Genomic DNA, 15,178 nt, shown 5'->3' on the forward strand with positions numbered 1-15,178 from the left:
TAAAAAAATTGATTGCTATTATAATTTGAAGTATTCTATTTTAATTTCTTTTTTTTTTTGGGGAAATATTCTATTTTAATTTTAAATTTTAAACTATATACGTCACTTTATATTATAATGTTCAATCAACTGAATTATACTTAAGGACGATAAAATATTCTATTTTGTGTAAAAAGTGTGTTCCAATAAAAAAAAAGAATGTATAGAATCGGTAGGGTTATTTATCGTGTTTTGTTTGTGTTAGGCGATTAATTTAAGACAAGTGATCTCAAACCTGACGCTGGCTAACAATTACACTATCAAGTTGGCTGGATACTCTGCCAATTGGAACACAATTACAAGATCAAGACTTCAACTAGTCATTTTTTTTCATTTGGTATTGTAGAAATTCAAGTTTTAAACCGCTATTAATTGTATTTGTGTTAGTATCTCTATTACGGGTAACTTTACCAAGTCTCTAGCTTCAATTTTGAAATTTGAATCTTCTTCAATTTTTCCACGCATGAATTTAGATTGTTAATTATAAAAGTTCATTCTCTAAATGCTCATCACATCAAGGAAGTTTATTGTTACTCTCCTAAAGTCTATTGGGTGGGTCATACACCGAACGAGTCGATCTTGGTTGTTGCGGTTTGACGGCTTATATGGTGGGATTTTTAGAGATAGTTTGGCAGCTATTTTAGGTTGTTTAGCTAGAAATCTTGGAGTTACACATGCTTTTCATAATGATATTATTGGTGTTATGATGGCCATTGAAATTGCTAATTAATATGAAGGGTTGGCCTTTGCTTTGGGTTGAGAATGATTCTCTTTTGGTTACTCCAAGTCTTCATAAATGCTACTATGGTTCCTTGGCATCTTAGAAATAGATGGTTGAATTGTATTGAGCTAAGATGTCTTTCATTATCTTTCACATCTATAGAGAGTGAACAATCAATGCGTTGATGATATTGCTACTTAGTCTTCATATTCAATGTTCTCAATGGTGGAACAATGAACTCTTTTTTCTTTCATCTGATTTTTTTCTTTAAATTTCTCACGTAGATTTCTAATGAGACAATTCTAGTTTTTCAAGACTAAACAAGTCCAATATTCAGCTATTTCTACTACATTAAATGATCTTTTAAATTGGTCAAGAGAACAAAGGTGTAGCACATTAGAATAATAAGAATTAAAAAAAACAATACAAAAATTGAACATTTTTTTAGGCACAAAATCACTAGTCAAACTCTTTCTATTGTTCAGTTGTACATAAAGCAAGTAAGCTGACCCAATTTTAAGAGTCTACAAGAGTTGAGGTACCCTAAATCCACCTTATTCTTTACTGTATCAAAATCTCAATCTATCATATTTTTTAGAAAGAATTTTTGTAGAGAATGAAATTGTTCTGACTATTTTAATAATGAGTAAATATCTAAATTATTCTTTGAGAAATAACACATCGGTGTAGTGTTTGAGAAGTGGAAATTATTAGCCAATATAAAAATTGTATGTAAGCTTTTTATATATTGGTTTTTGGTCGAGCTTTATATATCAGTTGTTTCCATAAAATTATTGTAAAGGGTTTATAAAACTAAATTTATACTATACATATCATAAATTATTCTCATAAATTCTTTTTCTTTAGTTTTTTCCTTTTAAGATTATTCTATGCGAGACATGTCAAATAATAAATATGAATATAATATCTTATTGATTGAATTCAAACGTTAATTCGTCATATTGGAAGACTCTAGCTAACCTTTTTTACTAGACTCAATTGGGGTGAACATCATTAAGTTTGATTTATTTTTTCCCAAGTAGTTTAATGACTAGAGTTCTACATTTTTAGAGTGAACAAGTGACGTGTTTAGAGTTTTGAATTTCAACTCCTATATATGAATTACTAATATCCCTACTAACTGAGTTATATTCATAGGAACCGTTAAGCTTGATATGCATATCAATGAAAATATATTATCATAAAAAGAGAAAAATATGAATTATTTTACTTAATCGACATTTTTTTATAAATTAGTCGCTACTACTTTCAAGCTAGATAAAACAACGAATGAGTTGTCTTATAAGACTAGTTTAGTTGATAATTACTAAAAATATAATTGGTAAATAAAACAACAAATGACTTGTCCCATAAAAATAGTTTAATTGGTAGCTACTAAGAAATTTTTCAATTTTTCATATTTATAGTACGTAAGACTCTAACCACAAAACAATCAGACAAAAAAGAAGAAAGATAAAACTCTACCTAAAACCTTTTATTTAGGATTTGAACACTATAATATCATTAACCTGAACACTACATTACCATGAAATTTGATTAGATACATATCGAGTACATATCGAGCAACGATGAATTGATTCAAATGATAAGAATTTTAGATTCATAGACCACTTAAACAAAAATGGTCAATATGCAAAATATTTGGTTGGGAGGGAAAATTCACTCCTACGAATTCTATTACGAAGATACTAATTGACGAGAAAAACTTTGTACTAATAACATAATTAATACTATCATCTAGTGATTTATTGCTATGTTAGTATGGAACAAGTTTTTCCTAATTTAATTGTTAGATTCTATTTGGATAAACAGTTAAGACAAAAAGTGAAGGAAATCTTAAAAGTAAAAAGGGGGTATTGACATTGGAAAAGACTATGAACAAGAACAACAGCACACAAAATTGAAAAACCATTGGTTTTAGACAAAATTTGAGCAAGCTTATTTCATACATACATACATATCCATATGTTCTAAGAATTTACAATCCCAAATAAAACACACAAAATTGAAACCAAAAACCAAACATTAATATTAATAAAAGATAAACAACAACATCATGATCAAGCACTAATTTACATACAGGTTGTAGATTTCATTACCACCAATCAAAGAAACATAGAAAACAAATTAGCATAATCACCTTCTTTTTCTTGACTTTGGATTATGTGTGTTAGCAGCAGCCACAGGTTTTCCAAACAAACCACAAAAACCACATGTTGCAACCTTAGGAGAAGGTGGGTCCCTTGTTGGTGGTGCAACGTTGACCGACCTATATGGTACTCTTGCTCCAGCTGATCTGCTTCTTTCCAACGTTGATCCAGCAGTAGTACTCTGTTGTTGTTGTTGTTGTTCTTCTAGTTGGTTCTGATTTAGACCAGACAAGAATTTATCATCCCAGACTAATCCTGATGAACCTTGTCTCCTGAATGATGCTAATGATTTCTGCAGCTCAGCCATCTCTTTCTCTCTCTCTCTCTCTCCTTCTCTCTGTGTCTAATTGTTATGGTTGAATATTTCAAGGAAAATTCTACAACCTCAACTAATACATTATTATATATATGATGATGTTTGATTTTTATATCATTAGAGAGATGATGATGAGGTTGTGGAAAATGACAATTACAGATATTAATATTGGCCCTGTTTATTTATAAGACTATTTCACACTTTTTTTGACCTTTTCAAAAAAAAAAAATTGTGTAATTAAATAAGTGCATGACTATTAGTCTATTACTATATCTGTGGTATTTTTTCCAGTTTTAAATACAAGTAAAAATTAATATTTTAGATTCATGAATAATTAATGAATTTGGTCTATAATAAATTATACTATTCATTAAATAAACCAGATTCATTGATTATATTTAAAATCGGAAAAAATATTAATATAGAAAATTTATAGATAAATAAAATCTTTTAAAATGATTTTTTTTTTTTTGGTACATGTTTTAAAATGATCTTTTAATTAAGAAGAAAAGAAAGTCAATAGAGAGTAATTTATTTATTTTTTGTTAGTTTTACTTTTTTGCCTTACAATTTTTGCCAGTATGAGAATTGTGGTTATGTGCGGGGAGGGATTGTGAGTGCACTGCAATCGAGTCCAAATTTCAAACTCAAATTTTATATTTATAAATGATAAAAATCTGACTTTAAAATCTAAATTTGTTCACCCAAATACCAAACCGCTACTAACCAAGCTTTGAATTGAAAGTGATTTGTGAATAAGTGCATTTCTATTAATTTTATCATTAGTACAAACACTGCACAATTTTTGTTATAGGCATGTCATTCCATATGTCAACTAATATTTTAAAAATTAGACAAGACTGGCCAATTCAACCATTTGGACCAGAAATCAGATGGTCCAAACAGCTTAGAAAAACAGAAAATAACAACCTTATTTGACCAAAAAACACAAGAACTTTCAAAGGCTCGAAAACTTTGAGAGTCCCCAAATTGAATTGACCGCTGCTTTGGGGAATCAATGATCAATCAATAGATAGATTCAACTCAAACTATGTTTTCACATTGTTCCCATCATGGCTTTGAAAATTTCCTTAATTTAAAGTCATACTATTTCCACCACAAATTATAAATTAAATTACCCCTGGTTACTGAAAATAATTTGCTTTATTTCCATGCATTGTCAATGCATTAAATAATTTAGTTGCATCTGTATGTAGGGGAAAATTATCCATGCACCCATACACAAAATTCATAAAGATGCATAGCAGCAACAATTGTAAGAAAAGCCAAGATGTGACCATTAACCATACAAAAAGTAGTGAGTAGTGAAAATTCATAAGCAGCTTTATAGACAAAAACAAGTAAGGCCAAAATCACACAAAAAATTCATGCAAATCAGTGATCCACTCCCTAAACTAACTACAGATAATATCTCTTCCAGTCAAACACTGCTTATCTAAGAGTTATCTTCTTCGCCTCTCGTAACCTACTCTCACTCAAACAAAAAACATACTCCATGGCAATGATAGGGTAATTACCCAGTACACTAAAGGATGCTAGAAAGCACCTCCTATTTCAACCAAAAATTAAAAGAAAGCACCTCCAACAGCAAATCTAACCTCATTATCTTCTGTGAAAATAATAGTCTTGTGAATCATCGGTCATTTTAATCTCATGATTCAATTGTTGCAGGTTTTGCAACATCTCACTCAATCCACGGTCCTTCTGTCTTTAAGAATTTCATGCAGAGGCTTGGGATCCTGAAAACCAGCTGAGGAGCTTTCACATTGTGAACTTTGACCAGCTTTCTTCATCTTCTCTTCTTTTATTTCTGCAAGAGTCTTGGGCCCTGAAAATGTACCAGATTCCTGGATAAAGTTCTGTTGCTTCACAACTGGTTTCCTGGATACTTTTTTTTTAGAAGAATGAAATGGCTGTTTAGCTGGTTTTTCTCTATAAAGATTTCTTGGCCTATTTTGTTGGGAAGGCCTAAATAATCTCTGCTTGTTAGCAATTGAAAGATCTTCAACCTCTCTGATTGAACCAAATCCTAATTGTGATGTTAATCTTATGTTTTGCTGCTGACCAATGCCTTGCCTTTGATGCCTTTCCCGGTTTCGAACCATTAAAGAAGACGACTCATGTCTTCTTACGAAACCTGTGACAGGGGGGCCATTGACCCCTCTGCGTCTTCTCAGATGGTCACGTAGATCTAAGTCAGAGTCATAAGCAGCCATCTCAGCAGCTGACATCCGAACCCTTTTCCTGGAAAACATAGAATCTAAAACTATCTCTCTGGAATAACCACAAACTTTCCTTTCACTGGCACTAGTAAAATCTCTATCAAAACATCTGTAATCATCACATGTTCCCTGTTCATACAGAATATCAGCGTCCGAGCACATGGTATTGTACTCATCTGTATTTTTAAGTTCATACCCCAAGTATTGCTCATTCAGTTCATGGTCATCCATATCAAGCACTGGCAAATATTCAGAATCATTCTCATAACCCAGGTTCCCAGATTCATCATGAACAAGAACATCAAATCCAGGCGAGGATTCCCATCGCTCCTCAGGCTCTACATGACTGTCTTGCTGCTCCTCTGAACTCTGCTCAGTACTTGAATGAGACATGTTATGAGCAAAGCTGTCATCTGGTGACGGAGAGTCTGACCGGGTCAAGGGAGCTTCTTTATGGTCAAAAGCAGATAATTCCAAGCAATCATCTTTCTGTTTAACATTTTTGGGTAATGGCAGCTGAAGATCTTCCTTAGGCTGAAGTTTAATATCAGACAAAGCTTTTGGAGAAGATAAAGGTTGGTCAAAATGTGTTTCACTTGGTTTTGATGCAACTGTTTTATTTCCCGATGAAGTTTTGTTTTCTAAGTTGTTGAGTGCATTAATGTTTCCATTGTCATTCTTCAGAGGCTTTACATTGTCATTCTTCAAAGGCTTTACAGCGAGCAAGCTAGCATCATTCCCGTGCAAAAATGAGCATCTGTTACCTTTATTGCAAAACCCATTGAAGAAGAAATAACAGGGAACCATTGTCTTATTTGCAGTTGCAGGTAACGAAGATTGCGCAGGTTCAGATGGTACTCCAGTGTGCCCATCCAATGGCTGACAAAATTACAAAAATTAATAAAGTGACGAGGTAACAGCTGAGCAAATGCATTAATACTAAACAAGAGAAAATAATGAATATGAAATCTAGAGGGGGATTGTGGAAGTATAATAGTAACAGAAGCATTTTACAGTATATTATTAAAACAGTGAATTTGATATGCCTGTCATCAAAGTAAAATCAATTAAGGAACCAAAATCCTCAAGACAAGTACAAGGTAAGAGCAGATGCAAATAATTTAGGACATTACACAAGATGCACTTTTGGACAATGGGTCTCAAGACACTTAGAAAATACAACTCATTATACTAAACATGGAGATGATGTATGATTTTGAGCCTTCCACTTAGATATTTTAAGAAACACAACAATGTAAAATGTGTGTTTGAAGAACCAAACAGTTTAGATTATTCCGTTGACAAGAAAGTACATGCACACATAATACATCAATGTATCTACTATATGAAATCTTGCACCACCACCAGTCACCACTACCTACTTACAGAACAAAACAAGAGACAAATTAAGCAAGACACTTTGTCTGTTGCACAGGTTCAATATAGGTATAAGTCAAGTTGTTAGCCCGGTTTTTTAAACACAAAGTCCTTCAATTTAATACTTAAGAAACATTACAACGGTGAGAACCGAGGACCATTTTTTTTTTACTGCTATGAAACTAACAACTGCCTTCAATCAAGCACCACAGGCTACTAGCAAAAGTGACCACGATGTTTTAGCCGGCTGCTGTTACAAGCTAGCTTCAGCATTGTTGGAACGTTCATATTTCTTTACTATTTAGCATAAACATTTCTTTATTATACACACACAATAATAGGTTCCAGCAACATAAAAACACTACAAAGTATAATACATCAACTCAACAAAATCAACTATAAAGCACAAAAACCTATCCTAACAGTGCAAATTAAGCGAAAAATGAACACAAATGCAAGCCAAAAAAGGCAATGAAGAACTCACAGGGTGTCTAAAAGCACAAGTGGGATTAAGACAATTCCCCGATAACCAGTACCAACAATCCCTCGGGTTAAGCCTTGCAATCTCATGGTGCCTATACTCACACTCTGCACCCTGTAAACACAAATTTTAAATTTAATAAACACAGCTTAATGAATCGAATCTCGAGTTATATAACTCAAAACAAAAATAGAAATCAGATAAGTTTGAGAACACTGAGCATTGTTTATTATAATGAATATTTAACCTAACTGAAAACGGAAACAAAAGCTAAATTCACGAAAATCGATAAATGTGACGACGATAGGGTTAGAGAAAAAAATGAGCAATGAGAATTGAAAACGCGAACATTATAACGAAAATAAAACAACAAAATAAGAATCGAAAGAGCGATTAAGAAGAAACCTTCTTGCAAGTGAGGGGTGAAGCCAAGAAATAAACGCAATCGGTGTTACGCTTCAACAAATCTTCGTCCATGTTCGTTCGTTCGTATATGGAAAACGGATTAGAAGAAAACGCGATCAAGATTTGATCGATCTTACATTAACATTGCGATTTTCAACTTGTTAATGTGAGAGAGACGATAATGGCATTGGAAGCGAGAATGAGAGAATACGAGAGAAAGTGAAAGGAACCATTTCGTTAATTTCAAATAATAACCAGCAAGTAGTGGAGTGAGTTTATTGGGCTTTCATTTTGGACTTGTGTGGATCAATCAGCCCATGTTTTCAAAATTCATGTTTTCTTTATAAGGGAAGAAGATTCTTAAGTTGGTGAATATAACAAAATAAGCATAGACGCCGACACCATATACAACAACACGTAGACACTGATATGATAATTTTAGAAAATAAAAGTGATTGTATGTAATTATTAGTGTTAGAAATGTGTTAGACATTTAGACATGTCTTTAATATGAGGTGTTGATGCTATATGTAAAGAACAAACATCTAAGTATTCTATGTGATCCTAGGACTTGTATATGATGCTAACAATGTTTTAAATCATGGCCACATTGCAATGCTTGGTATTGAGAAGAATTACAGTTGATATGGCCTCAGTTATGGTTGTGTCGCAATCGTCGAGGCATAAAAAACTTTGATGTTGTTGTGGCGTAAATTGTACTAGTTGCAAACCTTTTACAAAAAAAAAAACCAGTATACCAAAAATCACACACTAAAGTTTGTTATTTTGAAATAACAAATGTTACTTGTTAGTTATTATTATTTTGTTAGTGAAATCACTCAACCCATTTATTTTGTAAGTTATTATCTTTTTCAACCAATGGCAGTTGGCTACAGCTAAAGGTGAGTAATAAAACTCAAGTCATTCCATTTATCCAACCCGGAGAGACCTGTTTAGGTTCAAAGTTGACCATGCCTCGCAAAACAAATAGACAAAGTAAGATCTTGTTTTATTTTATAACATGATATTAGCTTCATGATGGCTTTAGGATACCCACATTGTTGTTACTACCTCAGCTCAGTTCCAATTAAGCTTCACCGTAGAGATTATTCACATGAGATTGTTCATGAATCGCAGAATTGCTATTTTTGACATCTTAAGTTTTTTTGGGGTTACATTAAAGTCAATAAGGTTTGAATCTAAGACATCATGCATACTACTCAAACTCCTCATCACTAGACCGGACTAGTGGCTTGCTTTTTAAATTTTTTATTTGTTCATAAAAGAACTTGTGCAATTATTGTAAATTTTCTTAAATTTTGTTTAATTAAAAACATTTTTATTTTCAAAAAGCACATATAATCAGACCCTAAACTTTAGAAGACAAGTGAGTGGGAGAAGTTTATCCCCACATAATACTCTTTATTGACATCCACGCCACAAAATTTAAAAAATTCAGGAGGCACTTGCACAATCAACAATTCTCTATATGCTCTGCAAATTCTAGACTTATTTCATGCTAAAAATTTCATCTGCAGCTAACTGTTTTTCTTCTGAAAACTACTTTGTGAAGTTACGATCAATTTGTGCTTGATATGCATGCTTCACATGCTAGAAACCAAAATTTCTCAAAATTTGTAAACCATTTGTTCAGTGTACCCAGCTTCTTTGAGTATCCCAGATACCTGGAAGAAAAAAAACAGAAAGTGGGTGATTACAAAGATCCGAGAAATAAAATCAGAAAGCTCACAATTTAATTTTATACCTCTCCTTGTGTCCAGTCCTTGGCCTTTTCACCGGATATATGTTTCATCATCCCAGGGGGACCACAAACCTGAAATGCAGGTGATAATAAGGTTGAGCATATACAACAGAAGTTTAGCGTAAATGATACCACAGTCCATTCCCTTATAAACCTTACCTACCAGCAAAAGATGAAAAACAGACTAGCTGACATAAGCCTTGATACAAATAATTTAGTTTTAAGTTTTGAACTCAATAGCCGAGGAGCCTTGATTCAAGTAGCATCAAATCCCATTGGGGGACTATTTGATCCAGGATTCTACCGTGACCACATTTCCCCTACCTCAATTTACTCTCACCCTCCCGACACAAAAAATAAAATAAAATCTTAATGCAGCACATTATTTTCCCTGGGGAAGACAATTCAATTTAATTCATATGTACTTGCACAGTTGCTTCGATTAAATGCATCTATGCAGCTTAACAATGTATAGGAGTAATCAAAACAACAGGTTGTGGAAGTGCTATATTAATCATTTTATGGGTGATTTTAACCATTAGACAAATATAAACACTTAAATATTCTCCAGAAAAGAAAGAAAAAAAATTACTAATTTCCCTGAAGGTTCAAATTGTTTGAATCAATTAGAAGAGTTATGTTAATGCTATATAGCTTTTACATGAAATTGAAAAGAAAAACTCACAAGTACAAGAGTATCATCACTAGGAGCAGGTAAGCCTTTCACAACCATATCCTTCGATATGTAACCTACACCTCCTTTCCAATTTTTTGTTGGATTGTCTACGGTGTAGAATATCTGCAATTTTTTGTTTAAAAAATGATTAATTTACTCAAAATAATGACAGATTGACTAAACAATAGTATCTTTTCTAAACAAGAATTTTACCTTTAAGTTTGGGTGGCTTGCTGCTAGAATGTCAAGCTTCTGTTGAAGCAGTATGTCATCTGGGGAGATATTAGCATAAATCAATGATATCTGTATATGTACAAGGCTACCATCAGATGTGATATTCTCATGTATATCATAGAGAAATTGTTCGTACTTCATATGCATAACAAAATATCCCAGTGCATTTCCAGCAATACAAATCAAGCTTCCCAAAATGTTTCAATCAATTAAAAACAAAATGAATTCATAACTTATTCATTGCATAACATGATTCAGAATAAAGAAAGACAAGCTATATAATGTATATATTGGGGGTTTGTAATGTAGAAGTTTGCAACCTACCTGAGTTTTGTCATCAGAATTCTTCAATATAGCTTCAATTACCTGAAGCATAGGAGTAATTCCTGAGCCACCAGCAATCTGCATGATGAAGTTAAGGTTCTCATATTACAAATCATACACCTTAAAGAAAGCAAAATGAGATAGGTTTTATGAAATTATTGCTTTAATACCATTATAGTGAATAGTGAATGGAATAAATATAGAAGAACAAAGTGAGAGGCATAAAGTGCATGTTTAGGAGAGATCGGTGGCAGGTATTTCAAACATACTTTTGGGGAAGTAAAAATTCTTCATTTCCCTTTTCAAATTAAAAGACATGTTTGTAACTCTCTACAGGCTACCAAACAAGCTTAATATACTTGTGGATGGATAATCAAATTGATGGTGTTGAACAACAACCGATGCAAATATGCTTACCATGCCAATGCTCTTCTTCATATTAGGAGTATATCTGAACTTTTCAATGGGCCTGAAAGAAATAATGCCTTTATTATAGAAAGTGTAAGCATGAGAAGTATTGTTCTGAACTTGAATTTGTATCGTGAATGAGTATGACATACCCTTTCACTTCAACCACATCACCTGGTTTTAAGCTTGCAAAATGCTGGCTCATTTTTCCTTCAGGATACACCTGCAACAATTTGAAAATAAATCACCGAAGTGCCTCTTTAAAATTGGCCTGCTGGATGATCTTAAGAAAAGTAATGCCCCAATGGTGACATACCTTGATTAACAAATCAAAATATCCCTTGGATTCTGGATCTGATATAGGGGTATACCTGAAGATTCAGACACAAACACCCTCCTAAGTCAATCAATCTCCATGAAACCTCAAGAATAAGCAAGAAATCACAACAATCTAAAGCATAGTCTTGACATTGAGTGGACGTTTTTAAATTTTAGTAATCCATTATTTTCTGACCATCGAGATAAAGAATAAAGGGGAGTTAAGGGCAAGTTCCTGACTAATCCAATACTTCTACGTATGGATGGTCTCACAGTCTTTAAGGCCTCTTATAGAATGCCATCTACTTTTACAAACTACGAATGTAACTATATTTAATCATGAAATCTTGTCCGCAAAGGCATAAACTAAACCCTTGATCGGTATTATGATATATAGTGCACAATATATATGTTACTGTTCAATTGTCTACGTGGTATGAGTAGGACAAAAGTTTCACATTAAGAACATTACATTATTCCAAGCTGAAAGTTCCACTACATTGTTACTGTGAAGGTCGGGAATGACACTTATTTCAAAAGAGAAGCAGAAAAGGAGTACAGGAAGGAAGGAGTAACATGACAAAGAAATAAATCAAAGTAAAAAGTACAGAAGAAACGACTAATGCAAAAACTGTCTTTAAGGGAGAAAATAAAGTATATGATGCCCTCTAATCTATGTTTATTAAATTTACAGCAAAACAAATTCCACAGGACAACATAAGTCGAAAAAATGCACCTGGAACGAATGATTTTCATAGACATTTCTTATCTGCATCTAGTTAGTAAGAGAAAATTACATTCTGTACATTTGACAGTTGTGAAAGGAGACACTTTTTGATGGGAAACCCTTGGGGAGAATTCTATTCTCCATTAGTTCTCCATTTCCTGTCCAGTTTTTAATAATACATTTCTATTCTGTTTATTCTTTGTATTTTCGTTTGATTTTCCCTAGGTTCCTAACACCATTCAGTGCCAACAACGCCAGGGTTATAAGGGATGTCAACGGGCATCGTAAGAGCTCAAGAAATTAATCATGCTAAGGTAATAAGTGGCAGAGAAAATAGTCCAATGAGAAAGCAAATGAAACCTAGTTTTAGAGAATATTAGTAATAATTATGCAAGTTTTTAGACTGAATACAGCCTGAAGGTTATGTGATCAGGAACCAGAATAAAGAAATATCAGAAGACGAAGTACACTCATTGTCTCAACAGGAAAACTTACGGACGAACGACATATTTTGGTTTTCCTTCAGCATCTTGTCCCAATGGAGCCCTGCAAGTGTACATGAACTTTTAGTCTACATTGTAGTGAAATGCGCACACACAAACCTCAATAGCAAAATCATATAAACAATCAGCAATTTATCAAACCTTGTAACAATGCAAGAAGCAACATCCAAACCCAACTTCTTAGTGGGATCAAATGAAAACCTGGCATATAGAAATACAGTTACAGAGTCAGAGATACAGCTATATTAAATATAAGATGAAACCTATAAGGAATTTTCTCCCATGAAATTAAAATATTGAGTTCATTTAGCTATATGATAATTATTTTTTTGACAAAAACTATACGATAATGTATACATGCAACATCTGTGAATCCACATCTTGTATGATTTGATCCCTACGTTATCAGCTTAAGCTTCGGTTGCAGTACATACCATGATAAGCATTTCAGTTCTCCCAACAATAGGTTATTTTACAAATTGCTTAAAAAGCTATAGTGGATGGGATAAGGATCCTCTACAAGAGCGTTATTTTACAAACCTGCTGCTGAGCCGTTAGATTAAGAGAGGTAAAGCAGCTACAGAGGACCCATTTTTGTCTCCCTTAACCTATAATTGTTAGACTATCCTCTATCTGGTCTACCATTAAGGAGTCTTTATGAAATTAAGATTACATGTTTAACTTAACTGCTTCTCTCATGGAAGCTAATACTCAACATTGATTTAAGATATACCGTGGCGAGTTGAGAACTAACAATTTGTTGAAAGAAACATGCACACATTATTACATTTACCCGATATGCCGTAGTATTTAAGATACATCGAAATTCATGAATCATGATTTGTCCTATAGGATATATATACCTGTATAAGTTGGTATTTTGACTGACCCTGGCAGTATCTTGCAGCTTAAATTCAACCCATTTATCAGGAACCAGAGCTGAAAACAAAAACAAACAAAAAAATGCAAAACCTTCTTTATCAGTTATCACACATTGGAAGCAAAAAATCAACAATCTATATTTATAGGGACAGAAATGTCTTTGCCACAATAATCTAAAACTCACCGATATTTTGAGGTTTAATATCCTCTTCAGCGATTTGATCTGAATGAACCTAAAAAATGTGAACACAAATTTGATTAAAATGATAGAAAAAAAGATCGATTACAAGAACATAAGAAGAGTTGTTACCAGATTGGGAGAGGAAGAGTAGTAGAGATATGAGAATCCGCCGGAAATGGCGGCGATAGCGGTGAAGGGTAGGTGGAAATTAGTACGGGAGGATTTGGATTGGGCGGCGAATGCGATCGGAGTTGAGTTTGCGAATCTTCTTAAGAAAGCCGCCATGTCGAATCAGAAATGGTGAAGGAAGAAGAGATTCTAGAACAAGAAGACAACACAGGGTTTAACTACAAGTGATCACTTAAACGATGTCGTTTCGCTTGTACTTCATTTAAAGACAAACTTATTTACTATTTTTATTTTGTACAAAATGACATAATCTGTTTGTTTATTTTTGTGTTTTAGAGTTTAATCTCTCCAATCATTCTTACAATTCATATGACTAAGGATAAGGATAATGTAAATTAGTTTTACATTATGATATATATATATATATATATATATATATATATATATATATATATATATATATATATATATGTTGAAAAATAATAAGGTGCACAAAAAACCAATCAACTATGTAATCCATTTTCAAATATAATAAAATATCAGTTTTCATTATACTTCACTATTTAGTGAAATAATTGATTTGATAATGTCATTGATTTAAAATAGACGTGTTATCGTGATAGAGATTATGATAATGAGAAACAAGTCTTTTATTATTTTAAATCTAAATAGTTCTTGATCGTATGATTATTGAGAATACGATATCAATAATTAGGGTAGATCAATATATATGTGATGGTCTTTTATTGGATAAAAATTAATACATCTCATTTATTAAATTGCATATATAGATGATGCATATAGTGATATGATCATTGAACTGACTAAGCTTAGAATTTCTAATGGTCGATATTACTTCAAACTATCAACAGAAATTCTAAAGAAGAAATATAATAATTTTTCTTTAACCTGAGATTAACATAGTAATTAACATGTTATTTATTGTACTCTAATTCTGGACACCTAGTATCTCGGGGTACTAGTTGAAAAGATATTGGGTACAAATGTACAATTAAATACTTGTATAATTAATGATTAACAAAGATGGGATCTGTCAACTCATAGTAATGAGTTTGAACTCTATGATAAAATGAAAAACCTGGCCAGGTGAATTGAAATAGAAAAGAGTTTCTTGAGTCATATATGTTAACTTAATAGAGTTTGACAATAGTACCATGCTCTAAAGTTAACCAGAGTTGTAACGACAGAGGAAAAATAAATATATTATTCTTCTGATGGTTCTTGAAAGTAAAATAGTACTTCGTACTATCCGGACGTTAA

At 32.7% G+C, this 15,178-nt stretch overlaps 3 protein-coding genes across 3 annotated transcripts; all 3 read right to left on the reverse strand.

The window, feature by feature from the left end:
• Positions 1 to 2,681: 2,681 nt before the first annotated feature.
• On the reverse strand, positions 2,682 to 3,399 carry LOC123921717 (uncharacterized protein At1g15400). Its single transcript, XM_045974370.1, has one exon. It carries the CDS (start codon positions 3,236 to 3,238, stop codon positions 2,918 to 2,920), a length of 321 nt encoding a protein of 106 aa, XP_045830326.1. The 5' UTR covers positions 3,239 to 3,399; the 3' UTR covers positions 2,682 to 2,917.
• Positions 3,400 to 4,395: 996 nt separating this feature from the next.
• On the reverse strand, positions 4,396 to 7,974 carry LOC123923105 (zinc finger CCCH domain-containing protein 32-like). The gene is made up of 3 exons (XM_045975754.1): positions 7,754 to 7,974; positions 7,352 to 7,462; positions 4,396 to 6,369 (listed from the first exon to the last, which is right to left on the reverse strand). Exons 1-3 carry the CDS (start codon positions 7,823 to 7,825, stop codon positions 4,957 to 4,959), a joined length of 1,596 nt encoding a protein of 531 aa, XP_045831710.1. The 5' UTR covers positions 7,826 to 7,974; the 3' UTR covers positions 4,396 to 4,956.
• A 1,154-nt stretch (positions 7,975 to 9,128) lies between these two features.
• Positions 9,129 to 14,284, reverse strand: LOC123923106 (NADH-cytochrome b5 reductase-like protein). Its single transcript, XM_045975755.1, has 13 exons — positions 13,898 to 14,284; positions 13,772 to 13,820; positions 13,569 to 13,644; positions 12,847 to 12,906; positions 12,698 to 12,748; positions 11,474 to 11,528; positions 11,310 to 11,380; positions 11,167 to 11,218; positions 10,750 to 10,827; positions 10,405 to 10,494; positions 10,201 to 10,314; positions 9,519 to 9,587; positions 9,129 to 9,438 (listed from the first exon to the last, which is right to left on the reverse strand). The coding sequence occupies exons 1-13, from the start codon at positions 14,051 to 14,053 to the stop codon at positions 9,382 to 9,384; spliced, it is 978 nt and encodes a 325-aa protein (XP_045831711.1). The 5' UTR covers positions 14,054 to 14,284; the 3' UTR covers positions 9,129 to 9,381.
• Positions 14,285 to 15,178: the final 894 nt, after the last annotated feature.

Source organism: Trifolium pratense, linkage group LG4, assembly GCF_020283565.1.
Source record: "Trifolium pratense cultivar HEN17-A07 linkage group LG4, ARS_RC_1.1, whole genome shotgun sequence".
NCBI lineage: Eukaryota > Viridiplantae > Streptophyta > Magnoliopsida > Fabales > Fabaceae > Trifolium > Trifolium pratense.

What these genes read in the sequence shown, in the direction of transcription:
- LOC123921717 (XM_045974370.1), bottom strand. Translation starts at nt 3,238, where the DNA reads ATGGCTGAGCTGCAGAAATCATTAGCATCATTCAGGAGACAAGGTTCA.
- LOC123923105 (XM_045975754.1), bottom strand. Translation starts at nt 7,825, where the DNA reads ATGGACGAAGATTTGTTGAAGCGTAACACCGATTGCGTTTATTTCTTG. An exon ending in CACCCCTCACTTGCAAGAAG is followed by an intron (nt 7,463 to 7,753) that starts GTTTCTTCTTAA and finishes TTGTGTTTACAG; the next exon opens with GGTGCAGAGTGTGAGTATAG. An exon ending in CTTGTGCTTTTAGACACCCT is followed by an intron (nt 6,370 to 7,351) that starts GTGAGTTCTTCA and finishes TAATTTTGTCAG; the next exon opens with CCATTGGATGGGCACACTGG.
- LOC123923106 (XM_045975755.1), bottom strand. Translation starts at nt 14,053, where the DNA reads ATGGCGGCTTTCTTAAGAAGATTCGCAAACTCAACTCCGATCGCATTC. An exon ending in ATTTTGATTTGTTAATCAAG is followed by an intron (nt 11,381 to 11,473) that starts GTATGTCACCAT and finishes AAATTGTTGCAG; the next exon opens with GTGTATCCTGAAGGAAAAAT. An exon ending in ATTCTGATGACAAAACTCAG is followed by an intron (nt 10,495 to 10,749) that starts GTAGGTTGCAAA and finishes GTACATATACAG; the next exon opens with ATATCATTGATTTATGCTAA.